Source organism: Apteryx mantelli, chromosome 3 (genome assembly GCF_036417845.1).
Source record: "Apteryx mantelli isolate bAptMan1 chromosome 3, bAptMan1.hap1, whole genome shotgun sequence".
NCBI classification, from domain to species: domain Eukaryota; kingdom Metazoa; phylum Chordata; class Aves; order Apterygiformes; family Apterygidae; genus Apteryx; species Apteryx mantelli.
The window spans coordinates 35,301,672-35,320,040 of NC_089980.1; the positions used below are offsets into that span (position 1 = coordinate 35,301,672).

The following is an 18,369-nucleotide window of genomic DNA, read 5'->3' on the forward strand; positions in this document are numbered from 1 at the left end:
GAATGGGCAATGCTATTATTAAAAAAACAAATCAACAGACAAGAAATTGACTTTTCGCTTTGGGTTAGCAAACTGTTGTCTAACTATTTGAGAACTATGCTTATATGTGAATAAAAAGAAACAAGGAAGAAGGTTACTAACATCTTACTTAAACATCTTTTGCACTAAAAGACAATTAATCAGACATCCTATCCTAAGGAAGAGCCCTTAATTAAAAACAAATAAAAATTCTTGAGGGTATCTGTTAATAAGAACAGAAGTTCTTAAGGTCTTATTGTTGACCCTGCAGAAAGCTAGATTAAAAAAAAAAAAAGTCAACAAGAGCATTTCAGCTGATTGCAATGAACTCTGAAATAAAGATAAGAAATCCTAAGTCTTACAAACATGGCCACTTTTCTGTTTGTTTGTTTGTTTTAAAAGGAAAGGACTGAACATGCTTTAGTGAGCAGCTTAATTCTGTGTCATGAGCACAAAATACAGTCAGAGTATTTCAGTAATTGAGGACTCCAAAAAGCCTTGTGTTTGACATCATAGACATCATGCAATGTTTTATACAGGTTGATGTGTACCCTCGTTCACACACTCATAGTACACTTCTCAAACGTGAGTACTTTGAAGCACCTGAAGCCATTTCTTCCAGTTGTAGAAGTACACAATCATCAGTAACATCTCTTGCAAGAAAAAGCCCTGTCCTTCCTTCCACAGACACTCACAAACATCATGATAGGCATACACTTTGGGAGCCCTCAGCAAAGAGAAGTAACAAAATTCTGCTGCAGAATACTAGAAGGACTACTTGTTCAAACTGTCCAAGCAGCCTATAGAGCAGGCAGAAACCTCAAAACAGGCCACTGAGTTCCCCCGAAGAAAGTGGTAAAATCCCAATGACTAAACACCAAAGTGCAAGGCAAGCTATGCACCAAACTAACATTTCAGTCCTGAGGATAGAGGACCAGGGCACATTATGGCTGATCATTAATCATTCTCAAGTCCTACAGAACCAATCTGGTATAGAAAAGGGCAAGTGCTATTAATCTTAACAGAATCCAGACATGAGACATTCATTTCTTTAATTCCTGTACTTTATCAACATCTACAGATAATGAAAAAGTTGAATGAAACTACAGCTGTGAAGGAGAATAAGATTTTCCAAGCAGCAGCCCTACCAAACACACAGGGGGAAAAAAAAAAAAAAAAAAAAAAAAAAAAACCTGCTTGCTCTTAAAACATCTCAAACTTCTACCAGCTGCACTGGATTACTACTTGAGAACAGTTCATCATTTTTCTCTTGCAGATTTGCCAAGGTGAGTGAAACCTATGTGATGTGTTGAGCAAATGCCACTTAAATCCAAGTGAAAGATCAGATAAAGGAAAGTTTACAGTTGACTAGTTTCTCAAGATGCCCCCCAAATTCTTAGGCCACTAACTACAGTAAACAAATTTATATACTATTATTTTACCTTCCTTCTGCAGTATAACAGAATATGATCAAATAACTTAATGAAAAGACAGGATTGCCTAAATGTCTAGTAATTTCTATGCACATCTATTATGGCATGCCAAAATTCCTACTTGCATTTGTCATTATGCTTCTGCTCACTCAAATCAGTCCTGAAGATAAATATTTCACATGTAAAACCAGAGGCAGATGAAAATCTGTGCAGAAGAGGCAAGTCTTCAATTGGCCAAAAACACTTACAAAATTAGCAGTTCCACCCATCTGCATGGACAAAAAGTCATTCTTGCAAGTACAACATAGAGCTAGAATGGCATTAGCACTGTTCACTAGCACTGTTCACTTGAAATCTCTGTAGGTAAATTTGTCCTAACTAGAGGACATTTTGGAGACTACCGTTTAATTGCAGGTACTTGCACAATGGGGCTTCAAAACTATGACTAGAACTTCTGTGCACCACTTCTACCCAGAAATTTTAAAAGGCTGTTAATGAAATGTCACAGCTTCTCATTTTTGCATAGCAAAGAATGCATACTACTAGTATTATTATTAAGCTCTTTGGTTCATACAACAGTTTTTTGGTTTCTATTTTCAGTAACTCTGCTTTCCAGTGTGCTGAAAAGCAACACTCTTCTCAGTCCCAGCTTCAATTAAGTGGTTCTGCAGTTCTCATTCTCCTTTTGTGCAAAGGGCAATAAATATACTTGTGCAAAGGGCAATAAATATACTTTTCATATTGTACACTTTGAGCATACTGCTGAAAACTGCTAACTTAGAAACCCATCTCTAACCTCAGCTGTCAAGGTAGTATCTTCTTCTTATGTAATAACTCTGAAAATGCACTTCAAGCAAACATCACCAAGAAACAAGTCAATAGCATTATTCAATATATTTTCTTTATGACTTTAACTGAACAGATCTATGCATATTTAAATGAGAACATTACAGATATAGGCATCCCATCCTTTTTTATGTTTGTCTTCTCCGCACATTGTCTCACACCAAGAATACAGACTGTCTTTATATGGGGAGATGGGCCATATTCAGATAATCAAAGTTTCATTTCAAGATCCTATGCACAATTTTTCCTACCAACTATCTCTAGTCCACTCTCTACTCTGGGTCTTGCATAGGTCTTCTGAAACATTGTTTGAGAAACTCATCTTCCTCCACGAGAAGTACAGGAATATAGGTGGAATTTAGCACATTTTAGAAGCTATAAAATAATAAATAGTAATAAATAGTTTCCTCAGTTTCCATGCAAGTCAATCTAAAAAAAGAATCATCTTATTCATTTTAAGTTTTTTATCCCCATTTCCTCCAGTTATGTTCTTTTCTTGAAAAGGGCTTTAAAGATGCACAGATGATTGGCTTGTTCTCAGTGAAGCCTGGAAGATTGCTTATTACATGTTTCTGTCAGTCTTCCAGATGCTTTTGCTTATTTGACTCATATCCCTTAATGACATCCCATTGGCAGTAAGCACTTTAAGAAACCAACTTTCTTCAAAGTGATGAAAGAGCACTTGACTCTGCCCCTTTAATTCATAACACTTCTGTCAGTCACAGCTCAATAAGCATCTCAGCACCTCTGGTTCCTATTCTACAGCCTCCAGTCTCCAGGCTCATTTAAGAACTCATGCTGAGATATTCAAAGCTACACAGAGGATTTGGACACCTGCCTACTATTAAATCTAATGGAAAATGAGCATGCAAATGCATTAGTCAGCTTCAGAATTTTAGTGTCTATTTACGGACGTACCTTGTCTCTCCTATTTCAATTGTAGGATTCACAAAAGCTTGCATTCTTTCAGTAAATGAATCAGATGTTCTCCACTGCAGCAAAAGGGAAGCAGAGCTGATCCCTCCAGGCTGACTTAGCTACAAGGACACCATTTCAGTAGCTCTCACAAAAGCACAGCCCCATTGCTGAAAGCTCCTGACATTCCTCAGGTAACTCAAGCCATAGCAGCCGATCTCACTGCCCATCAGAGGACTGAATTGCTCTGGACTCTGTCAGCATAGCTGATAACTCTGCAGCTGAAAGCAAAAGGTGACCCTGACTAAAAGAGTTTCCACAACACACACACACACCAAAAATGCAAGAATGCCAACTTATGTCAGTTATGGGAAAGAATTCCGTGGAATAAGTTCTTTGATCAAGTCAGGAATCTGACCAAAATTACCAACATAGATGATAGGAAACCACCAGTTACAAAACCATGACACCAACTATTTATTTAGGCTTCCTATCAGCCTATCTGAAGTCACAGTTTAGAGATAAAAATCCTGTGGTCGTCTTTTATTCCTGCAACATCCAGTCCAGGATAAAAAAAATTCAACCTTGTGTTTTCCAAAGTCATTGAATACAAATGACTCTTAGCCTTGCCACTCATGTCTCAACCAGAATCTCAGTTTTCATTTCATTTTATCTTCATAAAAGCTAATCTCTATCTGTTATGGTTTCAACAGAAAGCTTCCAAATACAAACAGAAGCAATTCACAGACACCCAAATATAAACAGAAACAGCAATGTCATGGTTTGAACTGTCCACTTATGTGAATAAACCTTTATCCCACTGATGTTAGCCATAAACCTCACTGACAATTATTTCATTTCTTACCAAACTGTACAAAAAAATAAGGAAAGCAATAAAGCATGAAAATATATGTTTTTTTCACAGTCTTCCAGACATGAAAAAGGAGCCTGTGAGGCAAGAGAAAAAAACATTCAGTAAGAGAGACAGGCCTTTCACATTTAAAGAGCTGCTCGGCTTTCAGAAGTCTGAAGAAGTGACCCAAGTAATTAATCAGCTGCTTTCAAACCAACATGATGGAAATTGTGGCCCCATGTCAGTCTCCAAATCTAAGGCCTTCATGAGCTCCCAGTACTAAAAGGAACTTTCTGTGACTTCCTGTGATCTGTTTCAGAATTAATAGTAGAGATTTTCAGGGGACTGTTGTACAGGGGACTGTACTTTATTCACATTTATTTTTCTAGCTGGCTCTCCCCACCTTTTTTTGGTGTGAAGGTCTGAACAGAGTCCAAACAGCAAACTCATTTGCTGCTCAGTTAATTAACACTCCTGAAATACTGGTAGCCTCACCTCCTTATGGAGGAAAGTAAAATAAAAATCTAGTCCAGTAGCTATATACAAAAATTTTTAATAATCTAGGAATGTAGTGACATGGTTTATTGACTCCTTGTTGAATGGATGGATCTATGTCAGATAAAAATAAACTGAGAAGTAGAAGAATTTTAGTTTCTAATGTGGGGTGTCTTGAAGTATTGTCAAATTACCATTGATGTGCTCAGAACTAACCTGTCTTGATGTTTCTATAACATCATTTGATATTATCAAAATTAGGTGGAAGATACAGTTTTAGGCAACCAAAAAAATTCTTATTTTCTAGAGACTACCTAGAAATAGAAAACCTCTAAATAACTAGGAAAAAAGAAAAGTTATACAGAATCAGTTATAGATACTTCTACTGAAGTCACCAAATGCCTGAAAACTCCTTTTCTTTATGTTTTTTCAGAGTACCTAGTTGACTGAAAAATAGATATTTACTTCAGAAGGTAATAGAAATTAGGGTCTAATAGAAAAGGTTAATCTGATAGCCTTCAGTAACTTTGTCTCTTTTTACTCTCTCTCTCTCTAACCTTAGAGTCTAATCAACCCTTCTCCACTCAAACACTAGACATAAAGGCCTATTTTGACATTTCTCTTTAATCAACCAAATATATACTCAAAGTTAATTATCAGCCTTATATGAATTCAATATAACTCTACAGCTGATATATAAACATGGATACATAAAACTGGCTTCCAAGTACAGCCTTCCCTTTTTCATGCAACATACTCAGGATGTGCCAAGAAAGAGAAGATGAATATATACAAGGAAAACTAGATGACAAAATTTTGTCCTGTCTATCTAAAATTTTCTTCTGATTAATGTCAAGATTTCTCAAATTATGTTTAAAAAAAGAAAAATCTATCCTTCGATTCACTTCTAATGCACTATAGGTTCCATGTATAGATTTGGCAGCTGAAAAGATAACACCGTTTTCTCTAACAGTTCTTAGTCAAATTTTAGTCAAGCACAGATGCACTGAAAATAAGTATCTTCATGATCTTAAAAATACCATTACCTGCTTACTAAACTCATCGAAGTTCATAAGAGGTCCGTTGTGGAACATAGGGTAATAAAACACATATGCCAGCATCCACAGGAATGAATGGGATGATTTCTGGGTAGATCCATGCCAACAATATTCTAGGCTGAAACTAGTGTAGAAGAGGCAACGAACAGACATGGTGAACAGAAGCAGATAGTACTCATTTTCAGTGTCATACCATTTTCTCTGTAAGACAAAACAAAAACAGATCATGATGTGCAATGCTGCGTTTTAAATATGGTAAGACTGTGGTATCAATCAAGATCCTAACTTTAACAGTCACCAGCAGCAGCAGAAGGCAACTAATGCTAAAGAAGATTTGAATGAATGAATGTCTCTTGAACGAATATCATAATTTAATGTATGCAGAATAAGCATTGGCTGTTGACAGAGAAAGGGCCTCCAGAACTGCTGTAACAGGCATAAAAAAATAACAACATAATTTCAAAAATGCGTCCTGTTTCCACACATTTTCAGTTGTATCCAGAATGACTATGATATCAGGAAAGCTCTGCTTGGAGCAATACCAGTATTTTCCTCAGTTTTTGTCCAGTAATGCAATGTCCAAAATGGCTGGCAGAGCTGATGACAGCCAAGGAGCTACCAGGAGTAAACCCAATTCAAATCTGAAAAGAATCGGCCACTAGTCAGAAAGCCCAAAGTTGGAAAGATTTGACTGATTGTTTGCCGTGTGTGATATTCTGTCACACATGCTTTCACCAAGAACATATCCTCACCGAAAAAAAAAAGGGGGGGGGGGAAATATCAGCAAACTCAGTTTGGCTGATTAAATTTGTATTGCAGTGGACTTGAGAGGCCCTTTCCATTTCTCAGCAAGACAGAAACCTGTCTATACAACATGAAAAGGCCCCCTAGCTCTTCCTCCTGCCAAAAAAAAACAAAAAAAAAAACAAAAAAAACCCCACCCACACACAGGATGACAAGCCATATAAGCCATATAGCACATTCCCAATTTCTTCTTAGTCCAAATAAATGCAACAAAGATATTTCCTTACAACTGAGTAATATTTTCTCCAAAATCTATATTGCCCCAAAAAGAGAATTAGAATAAGAACAGCAAAAATGAGTTTACACAAATCAGCTCTGAGTAGGCAACTCTTGTTTGGTATAAATCAAAATGTTAGAGAAACAGTCTTCATTTCCATGCAGAAACCTGCACTCACAAATAAGATACTGTCAGGCTTGACTAAGCAACTTCTGGATATAAACCCAAAAATTGAGCACTTTAAATTGGTATGATTACACCTCTAATGAAGTAGAAATACATTTACTAGAGCATTAGTAAACTGTTTGTTTATCACACCCTATCTCCATTGAATAATACTTAGACACTCAGGCACACAATTTCATCTCAACGCACTGATCAGCATGATTGAGAGTAATGTCCACTGCTCCTCATGAATTACAATCAAATGTCGTGAGATTGAATCACATTGCAAGAAGCATTAGAAACTGATCTGAAAAGCCAAATCCAAACAGAGAAGGGGGGGAGGTAGCTGGGTTTTCATATTCAAAACATAATAGGCAGATCAAAGGGAAGAAAAAAAAAAATCACAAATCTATGGGTTTCTCAGATGATTAACCAGGTGGATGGTATATTACAGCCCTGTTCTAAATGGGCAGAACAGAAGAAAGGATCAGGCGTGGGTGCCTCAGTGCCAAAAGAAAGCCAATACATTTAAATAAATTTTGAACACAAAGGAAGTTCTAGGGGGACTTCAGATAGCAACTCTAGAATAGAAAATTAAATATCAAAATGGAGCAAATTCCATCATACAGAAGGAGTTGGACAACAGTAACACTAACAAGAATTCATATTCTATGATAAGAGCATGGATCTGAGCAACCACAACAAAAATCAGGTGAAAATGCTTGGTAAATATTTGGAAGAATTTCAGTAACAGCTATCAGCATTTGGAAGACAGGACAGCAGAAATGGTTTTTGACCTGTACCAATATCATCATATACTCACCACAGAAATGTCAAACACCTGGAAATCAAAGATCTACTGAAGAATTTAGATCCAAAACAGACATTTCTGAAGATCAAGGCACCACAGCTATTTTTTTTAGAAATCTTAGAATATTTTTAGAAAAACTAAAAATTCTGTTCAGATATTTCACACATTCACCCATTTTCAGTAAACCAGACTTATGAGAACGAGAGCAAGACTCAAGTTTTGTTTTCGTTTTCCTTTGCCAGTCTCACAGCAGCATGCTAACTTATGTTCGAGCTTTGAAACTGTATTCAGGACCATCATTATAATATCTTTATTCACTTTTTTGAGAACTTCTCTTAATCCAAGTAAATAGTGCAAGGTTTATATTCCTGTACAGTTTAGACTGTTTTTTCATGTCACAGGTTATAATTCTATGGCTAATCACATACTTGCACAACATAAATCAAGAAAATTATAACCATTACATTATCACAGTGACTAGACACTTATAATGTAGTATCAGATCTCTCTGATAGTCTCTTGAGGTGAATTTCACATTATGCACTATAGTGAAATTTTACTGAAGACTTCTACCAAGGACAGAGGTTTAGCTCCAATGATTTGCACTTATATTGTAAATCACATACTATTTTGTTGCTTTACAGTTTTCCTAAGTCTTCCAGTGGTTTATTAGCTTTATATTTGCAGTTTGCTTCCCGTTAGATATCAGTTCCTCTACTGTGCTTCCCAAACAGCAGAATACACATAATAAAGCTATTTTAGCTTCCCTTCACTGAACAAGGAAAAGAAGCTATTAGTAGCAGACGAGTGGTATTCTGGTACGTAAACAGCAGAATGAACAATTCACATTAGAGTCAGCGGATCTTTTCCTGCACACATTAAAGACAATGTGAAGATACCCACTCATCCAAGAGGCGCTGTACATGGCTCTACAGTCAGGACAAACACAAAATGAAGCAGCGGAAAAGGGTGGCATGGAGGGAAGAAAAGCTATAGAAAAAAATATCACTGTAGGACAAAATGGGAGGCAAAGGAAAACAGCAAAGGAACTCAAAAATGGTAGACAGAATGGAGATCAATTAAAGGAACAGGAGATAAAGCAGATAACAGGAGATCCACCAGCATGCTGAGTTTTGCCACTGAACTGTTTCTTACACAATGAAAGACCACTACATTATCCTCCAGAGAACCATTCTGTTCATTGGAGGTAATTAAGAATATGAATTCAGCCATTTCTTATGTACAGAAAAAGAGTTCTGTTACAGAGCCTTCTGACAAGAAATGACTCTACAAGGCTGTATCTTCCCTACAGTAGTTCCTTGCAACCTCCGCTTTCCCCTACCTTCCCCTTAAGTTTCTGGGACAAAACCCCCCCCACAGGTTTTAATGCTGAAGAAGTGACTGCCCCCTCCCACCAAAACGCTGTAGATGTGTCTCAGACAACAGATTGCCAGTTTCACTCATCAACTCATTCACTGTCTTAGAACCCTGCAGGATAAACAGTATCAAAACAGAACAAGGCAAAAGGAAGAGAACACAGGCAATAACAAATGCAAGCAGAGCTACAGACAGTAGTTTTAATTAAACGTAGTCAAGACTTTAAGAGAAGACGACACAGCAGGCTAGCATGTACTATAAATTTAATACAACTTAATCATGTCATCTGTTAACTAAAAGACTACAAAAGTAACTAAAAAGGATGTCCTCTGTCTTCTCAGTTACCTCAACCATGTGCCTCTGCAGAGAAATAATAATTGTTACGAATCTGGTGCCATACCATTTTAGCAGGATATCTTTCAGGTCTTAACATCTTGAGAAACATTTGAATCCACAGGACAGAGACCACTAGAGGGAGGGCTCACCAAGCTTATTAACATATCTACATTTCTAATTTTAGAATCTCTACCAAGGCTCACTGCAGCTAAACCTTCAAAGTTTTTCTGAGCCAACCTCTGCTTAATCGAAGCGATAGTAATTTTGCAAAAAGATAGCTATGGTAATGACAAATAATGCCATAAAAAAGTGCTTCTGCACTTAATTCAGACTACTGAACTTACCTTTGCTTCTTCTATAGCTGGTATGCGTAAGGTGGATAACAGGATAAGAGAGCACATCCATGTCAGGATTGGTATCTTAAACTGAGCCACAGCAAACGAAGTAATAGCATGTAGCAAAATCACTGCCAAGCCCTTGATTCCTAACAAAAACCAGCAGGCCACCATTCCATATACCATCAGACACCAAGGTTTATACTGCAATAAAAGAAGAAAGAATTATCAACTTTTACTTCAATTATTTCAAACATTAAAAAACACACTTAATATCCAGACTCTTCTGCATATGCTTGACAGGAATAAAAAACCCACAATTAACAAGTTTAAAAACAGCTATGGAATTACACAAAGAAATATAACTCTATCCATAAAGAGATAACAGAAGGGATTAGGTGTGAAATATATAGACTCCCTGAAGCTCTTGGGTTAGGATTCCAATTCCTCCTTTCATTCTCTGAACTAGGAAAGTTTATTTTTGCAAAGTTTTGAGATAGCCTTTCAGCAGACACCACAGTTTGGCTCAGATATTATCAGTTGTTAAGCACTGTTTAACTTGAATAAGGTGCCTTTTCCAGCACTCCTGATCAATTTGCCTCTCTCTCTCTCTTGCAGGGCACGACATCCAACCCTGATGGCCTTTCCTATGCATTAGTATGTGCCTTAGCAGGAAGAGAGTGGAAGACAGCTCCTTCAAGACCAGAGTAGGGCTGCTTTTTTCATATCAACAAGAGGACAGCACTGAAGGGAGAGGCGTTCTAACAGAAACTAGTCCAACAAAACTTGAAACCCAATTTGGATCAAACCAAACACCAGAACAGCAGTTTCAATGTTTCCTTCTTACTATACAATAAAACCCAGTAAGAAAAGGCATTGCTTGGAGCTTTCCCTTTTCTCATTAAATCTGGTCTCCCCCCTCCCTCCTTCAAACAAAAGCGTTGTGTTACCTCATGGAATAAGGAACAGACATGATAAACTATACAATATACTATACTAAACAAGGAATTTCAAAGCCAAATAAAGAATAAGACAGACAGTCTTGAATATAATGAATTAACTGCCTTTCATCTTGATTATCATTCAGCCAGGTACTCTCACCACAGATCTTGTTAAGTTCATTCATGTTCTTAAACCATTACAGCTATGAAAATACTACCGTTGCCAGATAGAAGTGTTGTACAGGTCTCATAGATCATAAATAAAACAAATATATGTATTTTTAAAATCTTACAACATGCCACAGGATTTATACTTGCTTCCTGTGATCTCCAAAAGAATTCCAGGATCTCCAAGGTAGGGACAAAAGCACACACAGTAAACATCCAGGCTAAGAGCATTATCCTTGCAGTGTTCTATATTTATCTACAGCTCATTGATTGCGGATGTCTCTCACACTCTCCTATTTTTGAAACGTTGAAAATAAATCCAACATGATGCTAAGAAGAAACAACCAATGCAATTCCAACTGTGCAATTCCAACTATGCTTTTTACATAATTCAGGATTACTTGAAGTCATAACCAGACAAGGTGCATACACTTACCTCATTGCACACTATAATTCTATATTCAAAAGACAAAAGCAGAGAATCACACTGAAAATCATTTCAGTACAGTAAGAGCAGAGATCCATTCATAAAATTTGTGAGACTGATGCTCATATAATTCATCCAAATTGATTATTCTGTGAACATTAAACCCAAATACAATTATCCTGCTTATTAATACTCTGATCACTGTAATGAAACCCAAGGATTTCATATTTTTGTCACATTCTATTCCAGAGAATTTCAAGAATGTTAGTCTCCTTCTCTGTGTAAGGATGTAAAAGCTAGGCAAACATGCGTTACGGAAATCCAGTGAATTACTCATAGCTAAGCACGGGCTTAAGAATTAAAAGTGATAAAATGGGATTCTGAGGCAGCATTTGTGCCTAAATTATAATTCTTCAAGGCTTTCTACAAAAGGTAGTTCTGAAGAATTCATTGCAGAAGCCTCTCTCACTTGACAATATATAGCTAAAACTTACTAAGTTTCAGACATCCTAGGTAACTAGCAGGCGTGCTCCTAGGGGGCATCCAAGTGGGGTGCTAAAGTTCAACATCTAAAATTAAGTTGTATGGAGGCATCTATGCATTACTAATCAAAGTATTCTTTATAGCAGTCAAGGTATGACTTCTTTCCTATTCTGTATAAATAGCACTATTAAAACAACTCTCTTGACTCTACAAGCTACACACCACAATACTCCCATGAGAGACAGCCACAAATAACATGCTGAATAGTTAAGGCAACCAAAGGAAGCAGAATTTCAAGACTGGTTGATAGGTGGAGATGAAAACAGTGCCCCAGTGACCCGTTCTACTGGAAGGCTGAGTTGGGCATGTAGCTGGATTCTAGCACAGCCTTGGGGTCTGAAGATACAGACATCACCCCCCACCCCGTCTCACTTTCACACAGAGCCAGGCATTGAGGATGCTTAAACTAAGCAGCTCTTGCACTTAAACAGCCCCTCCATCAGAAGAGGCCTGAAAGACTACCCTAAACTGCTTGTGAGCTACCAAGAGCCAAACACTAGCACCTCCGTGCTACAGTCACAGAATCTCAGGGATTTATTTGGCACATAATCTTCTCATAAAGAACTACAAAGCACTACACGCTGCACAGCCTTATGTGATTATTCCCTTTGTTAGGAACAGCTACTGTTCCAGCCCCAGGACTCTTGGGATCTAGATAAAGTATGCCCTAAATTCTGGGTGGTACTTCCAAGAGCCAACAGAAAGTCTCAACACAGGCTCTACAGAAAGCTATGTGTATGAGAAAAACGATTATATACAATTGCACTACATAAAGTAAAATTGCCAAGACCATAATTTCAAATGCTTCTGGACAAAATGGATTTCCAGCAAGACACAAGAGGATATTTGTTCTGGAACATTATTAGCAACTAAATATGTTGAAGACTTTTCAACCTCCTCTGAAATATGCTATATGGTCCAGTGTCAGAGACAAGCCATAGCCCATTCTGCCACAACAAAACTTGTCAGGCCTGTTTTGTCCTGATAATGATTACTATTATATACCTTGCATTTTACCCGTCCTTTTCAAAACTGATCTCATTGATTTATGATGACATTTCTTCTTTTTATCTACAAGAACCAGTACTTTTAATTCTGTTCTCCATGCATAAAAATCATTTAAATTCTGAGACCGAGCTAGCAATAGTAATAATAATAATAATAATAATGATATTATGGATATTATTATGGAAAGATGTCCTCAGGGACTTCCAGTATACATCCTATGAACCGTAACTCCTGGCAGTCACATCTCCATTTCAACTGAGCCAGTCTATTTAGGGACTTCAGTATTTTTATTAAATTCTCAACTGAAAATATAGAAACTGATATCAGACCACCTACACCCCCACCAAAGAATAAGTGTTTAGTATGCTTTTAAGTAAGGTAGCACACTAAAAACTTAGGAGTGGGTTTAAAACATAGAACTGGCTTCAAATGCAGTCCTCGCTTCAAATGCAAAGAGAAGAAGGGAAACCAAGAGGGAGTAAGGGAAATAGACTGGGACAAGGAGCCGAAGAAGGGGTGCAGAGCTGAAGTGAGCAGATGTGGCAGGTAGGGAGCTCTGGGACAAACAGGCTGCAGTAAGAACCCTGACCAACTAGTCTGTAATGGAGACTAGAAATTGGATGAAAAGCAAAGTTGGAAAGGAGGCAGGGCAGCAGGAAGAAAAAGGAGTGGTAGTATCCACAGTTGAGACAAATGAGAAGAGTCTATGTAGCCTAGAGAATACAACTTCCCAGAACTGGAGTATAACCCAAAGCATCTGCCTCATGCTGTTCCCTTGCTGTCAGCAAATGCGTGGGAATCTCAGTTGCAGAGTATCACAACTTTCACTGCTAGTCCACCCAGAGGATGAAAACCTACTGTTACTTATGTGACAAATCTGTGCACCAAATCTAACAGTTCCAACTCTATGATCAACCCACATGGATGCCAATATGATGCCACAGGATGGAACGTGTCTTTAGCCATTTGCTAAAATATTTTTGACATTATACATACAAGAGTATAAACACTGTAAAGGTTCAAGTCTCAAAAGTTAGCTTTATTTGAGGCATTTTAATATGTGCCATGTTTATTCACCTCCTTCAACACCTGCAATGTTTATTCACCTCCTTTAACTACACGATGACATACAGTGCTTCCACAGGACCCCCACCCTATCCGTTCAATGAGCTGGCCCTGTTCTGTAGAAGAATCACAGTGGCAGGGTAAAGAAGGTGCCCTTTGACAAGCTCATTCATCATTTCTTGCAATAGCCAAAGCTGCACAGTGACCAAAGCCAGAACTCATTGGTTGATCTCACTTTTATGCAGTTAAATACAGCCCTGCAGAAAATGATTTCTTTTCCTCCCCAAGCCACAGAATTCCCCTCCAACAGCGGGCTGGTCTTTTAAATCAGACTTTTCACAGATGGTCATTAAATGAATATTCCTCACTTTCTGGGAGCCTGGCTTGAGACTTATTTGCAGAATTGTTGACTACCCCATTTCCAGTGTCAGACAGTGGGAGCTGTATTTGGACAGATAAGGTGCTAAGCGCTGTCAAAGAAATCTGAAAAACTGCTCCTTAGGCATCCGGATATCTAAAATGAGCAGATATTTTGAACCTTAATTTTACTGAACTCTTTGAAATTGGGATAATGCTAATTTCTAGCTATATCTTGCAAAATATGTGAAAATGGTAAACTTTTGTGAGGTATTCAGATACCACAGGTCAATGGAAATGAAAAGTCCTCTCAGCAGAGTTAGTTAAAAACAGGGCACTTCCATTAGCTTGAAAATTCCAGTATTATAGTACATGTCTCTCTATACTTAACCAGTGCCTGCAAAACCAAACTACTTTCATTACTCGTTGTGTATTGATAGTACATACAGAGGAAAAAGCTACACAACTTAAAGGAAACTGTTCTTTAGGTTTTCCAGGCAAAGAAACACTACTTTGTCATGAACTGCATAATCATGTTATATTTCAAATAATCATCACACCAAAAACTGAATAATCATCATTTCAAAATCTTGAAAGAGAATAACTACATCCTTTTAATGTATATGAGTCAAATATTTTTAGTATTTCACAGCAAAACATAATTTTTAAAGTATAAAGCGTCCAACTGTAAACCTAATGCAACCAATCTCCTCACTTTGTACATCATTACAAATCAATTTAAGTAATGCATTCCACAGAACTCAATTTTCATCGGTTTGTAGTCTAAATGCTTGGTTTTCAATTCCCACAGCTAATTAAAACAAATGAAAACTCACTGCTGCAAAATAAATGTATACATACCTTCTCCATAAAGAGTCGGGACATTTGTGATACCAGTAGATGACCAACCAGAGGCCACAGTATATGTTCCCTTCCCCATTCTATCCAGTAACTCCACTCAAAATCCAGGGGATCCTAGGGCATCAAGTGAACTGGTAAATATGAGTGTCTAACCATAAAAAGATATTCTCAAAAGACAATGAAATGTCTTAATAAAATACTAGATCCTTTATCCAATACCACAGAACACAATATGTAAGGAATTTATTGCTTAAGCAGTCAAGTCTGATTATTCACAGTGATGAGCTTCGAGAACTCCATTTTGACTTCAAATTATTTAAACTCATAGAAATATCTTTAGATGGTGTCATGTTTCATAAACCTAAAGCCGGAGCCAAACATGACTTGACAGAAATCTTTTAATTTTTCCCATCAATATTGCAAGAATTTTCAAACCATAAGGCACACAGGTAGACACACGCGCACACGCACACACATTCACCCAGAATGGGGGAAACAAACTAGTGAACACACAGAGATGGAATAAGATTCCCACTTCTAAGTGCTTCCCATTCATCAAACATATACTTGTTTTTGTTCAGTCATAACATTTCTTTAGGAGGCCTCTAGGAACAGTATGTATTCTGTATCATGTTCACTAGGATTCGTGTTTGTAACAGCTGAACAGCACGGGAACGAAGCGTACAAAGTGCGTTTGAAACAGGGACAGTCCTTTATGCAAGCACATGCACTTCAATCTTTGTTTCACCCTCGACAAGCTCACTAGTCAAACAGGGCTGGATGGAGGAAAAAAGCCGTTTCCAGGTGGAGTGCTTCACGTCGAGGAAAAGGGGAAACAGAAGGAATTGCAACTGCACCTGAACTACTCCTGGGATTACCCAGTTATACACCTCTGTTACTTCAAGATCCACATAACAGTGTTACCTTAATTCAGGTCAATTATCCTGGCACTCTTTCAGCAGTTATGTAATTTTTAACTTTACAAAAATGGACTAATGAAAATTTATATACATTACTGAAGACTTCCAAAACTACGTATATTACCTTGGCTCCTAGCCTGAAGTCTCAGATTGGCCACAACAAAATAACTTGTTTTTGAAAAAGAAACAAAGTTTGCACTTGGAACATGCCTTTTCTACAAAACCTGTGTTCTACTATCTGCTCAGGGTAACAACTACATGTTTAAAAGTTCATTCAAGAATAATGTGAAGGAAAAGAAGAAAAAAAGAAAATTCCTCTCTACCCAGGCCAGGAAATTACACGCAAATTGTTCCACATATTAGGAAGAAAAGGTTTTCTGAAAACAAACTGTTAAACTAGGCAACAGACTGCTACAGCAATCATATGAAAGACAGCAACATATCAGAGTAAATGTTATCACAGACACTGCAAATTGTCACAAAGCACATATTATATCAGGAGAAATACCTAGCTACCTCCAGAATCAAAATACTCAAACACAACACAATTAAAAACAAACACACACACACAAGGAAAAAAATACAATTGGAATACAATTGCAACAATGCTGTCATTCTTTAAGACCACTGATACATTAGCATAGGACTGAAATGAAGATTTGACCCCAAATGCCTAGAAAGTGCACTTCAGTGTCTCTGTCCATCCGGCTCTCTTACAGCCATTCTGAGACACCACCTGCAAGCTCCTCAAATTTCAGAACAAGCTTGTTTAGCAGAAAGACAACCTCCAGCTGTCCATTCTACTTCCAGTGAACATCCAGAGCAAGCTCCTCTTCAGAGAAATAATCATTTTAAACAGTTCAACTCTTTCCAGCAGAAGGTAACCTTACCAGAAATCCTTCCACTTGTTTGAATTTTCTCACTGCCTTAGCAGTCAAAATATTATCACCTTTTTACATCACTGTTAGAATATTGATAGAACAGTCCATGCTGGGCTGGGCTGAGATCTAGCTACATGAAGGGAAAAAGTAAAAATCTACTTCCCACAGTTTGACTGGGATCAGAACCATGTAATTCACTGGCTAGTGCCTGTCCCTGGCACTCAGAACAAGTTTTCCTTTCACTGTAGCCAGTCACGACTCAGGTGAAATTAGCACCTCCAGGGAGCTCTCCTCCGTATAGTGGAACTGCAAGAAGCCACGAATGTCTATTCACGCACAGCTTAGGCAAAAAAGTCAAAAACACTTAAGTGTGTGGTTTACTTCACAGTTTCACTGAACTGACAGAATAGAAAGTTAAGCACACAGGTAAGTTTTTGCGAGGGGGAAACAGAACTGGTATTGTCTCTTCTGTTGTTTAGATAGTTTCATCCACATGAAACTGAGGACAGAAAAATAATTTAAGGTAATGGAAACTATGACTGCAAAGCTATATGAGCATCACACCACTGTCAACTTGGCTCCACAGTCAGATTTCCCTTTTGTGTACAACTATTTTTGCAGACTAACACAGTTTTAATATGATTAATCCTTCTGATCCCTCTCCTGTCTTTAGCTGGTAGTGGCACTCACCACAGCAAATTAGTCTGATTTTACTTTTCCCTGACTATTCAAATTCAACAGATTCATATCTCTGTTTGCACTGACATTGTATCTTATCCCTATAGAATATATTTTCCTTTTAATCCTAGGCTTTTTTCCCTTGAAAAACAAAAATATTTTTGAATTATTCTTAATTCATGATATAATTTAAGCAGGAATTATTCTTTTTCCCATTTCTCTTAGCCTTTTAAGAAAAAAAAATATATATTTCCATGCACTGTTAAGTTCAAATTGAGTTATCAACTGCCTTATTCTGTTTCTCAGCGCTTATAAGAAAAATTAATTTATACATCACAATTTATGAATGCAGCCATGTGAAAATGGCAATCATCAATCAGCAACTATGGGCAGAATTGCCTTTCCTCTGTTGTACTGAGCCACACATGACAGCTGGTAAGGAATCCCAACCAGGAGAAGGAGAAAAAGTCATGGTATCAGGTACAAGAGCTCATGAAGAAAAGAATATCTCAGACTTATTAGCTTTAAACCTATGAGTTTCTGGGTACTAACCACAGATATTTGGAATTTATTTTCCTGTATTTTCTCTAAAGTCAGAGGAATCAAGCATTTACCTCTTCAACATTTTCAACAAATATCAGAAAAAGGACACACAATAGGATTTCTTTACAGCTTACTTTACCTGTATATTGAGAGATCAAGCTGTCATAAAGTCTTAGCCTAACACAGTTTACATAAACTCTTATTCACAGCTGAAAATACAGGAAAAATAGTAGTGTTCTTAGTGAGCACTGTCCCAAAACACTGCAAATACCTACATTAACCCTGATATATAGAGGGAAAAGGAAAATACCTAC

The 18,369-nt window shown here is 37.4% G+C and overlaps 1 protein-coding gene across 5 annotated transcripts in view; it reads right to left on the bottom strand.

Moving 5' to 3' along the window:
- The window catches only part of HHAT (hedgehog acyltransferase), a 184,023-nt gene that overhangs the window by 155,289 nt on the left and 10,365 nt on the right, over positions 1-18,369 (bottom strand). For 4 of the 5 annotated variants that reach the window (XR_010883686.1, XM_067293108.1, XM_013949857.2 and 1 more), the window contains 3 exons: positions 15,034-15,147; positions 9,673-9,867; positions 5,607-5,819 (listed from right to left, as the gene is read on the bottom strand). Coding sequence is in view for 4 of the 5 variants with exons in the window: in XM_067293108.1 (XP_067149209.1) it covers positions 5,607-5,819; positions 9,673-9,867; positions 15,034-15,147 (522 nt within the window). In the remaining variant the exon portion in view is untranslated. The remainder of the gene's footprint in view (positions 1-5,606; positions 5,820-9,672; positions 9,868-15,033; positions 15,148-18,369) is intronic. The other variant, XM_067293110.1, reaches the window with a different exon arrangement.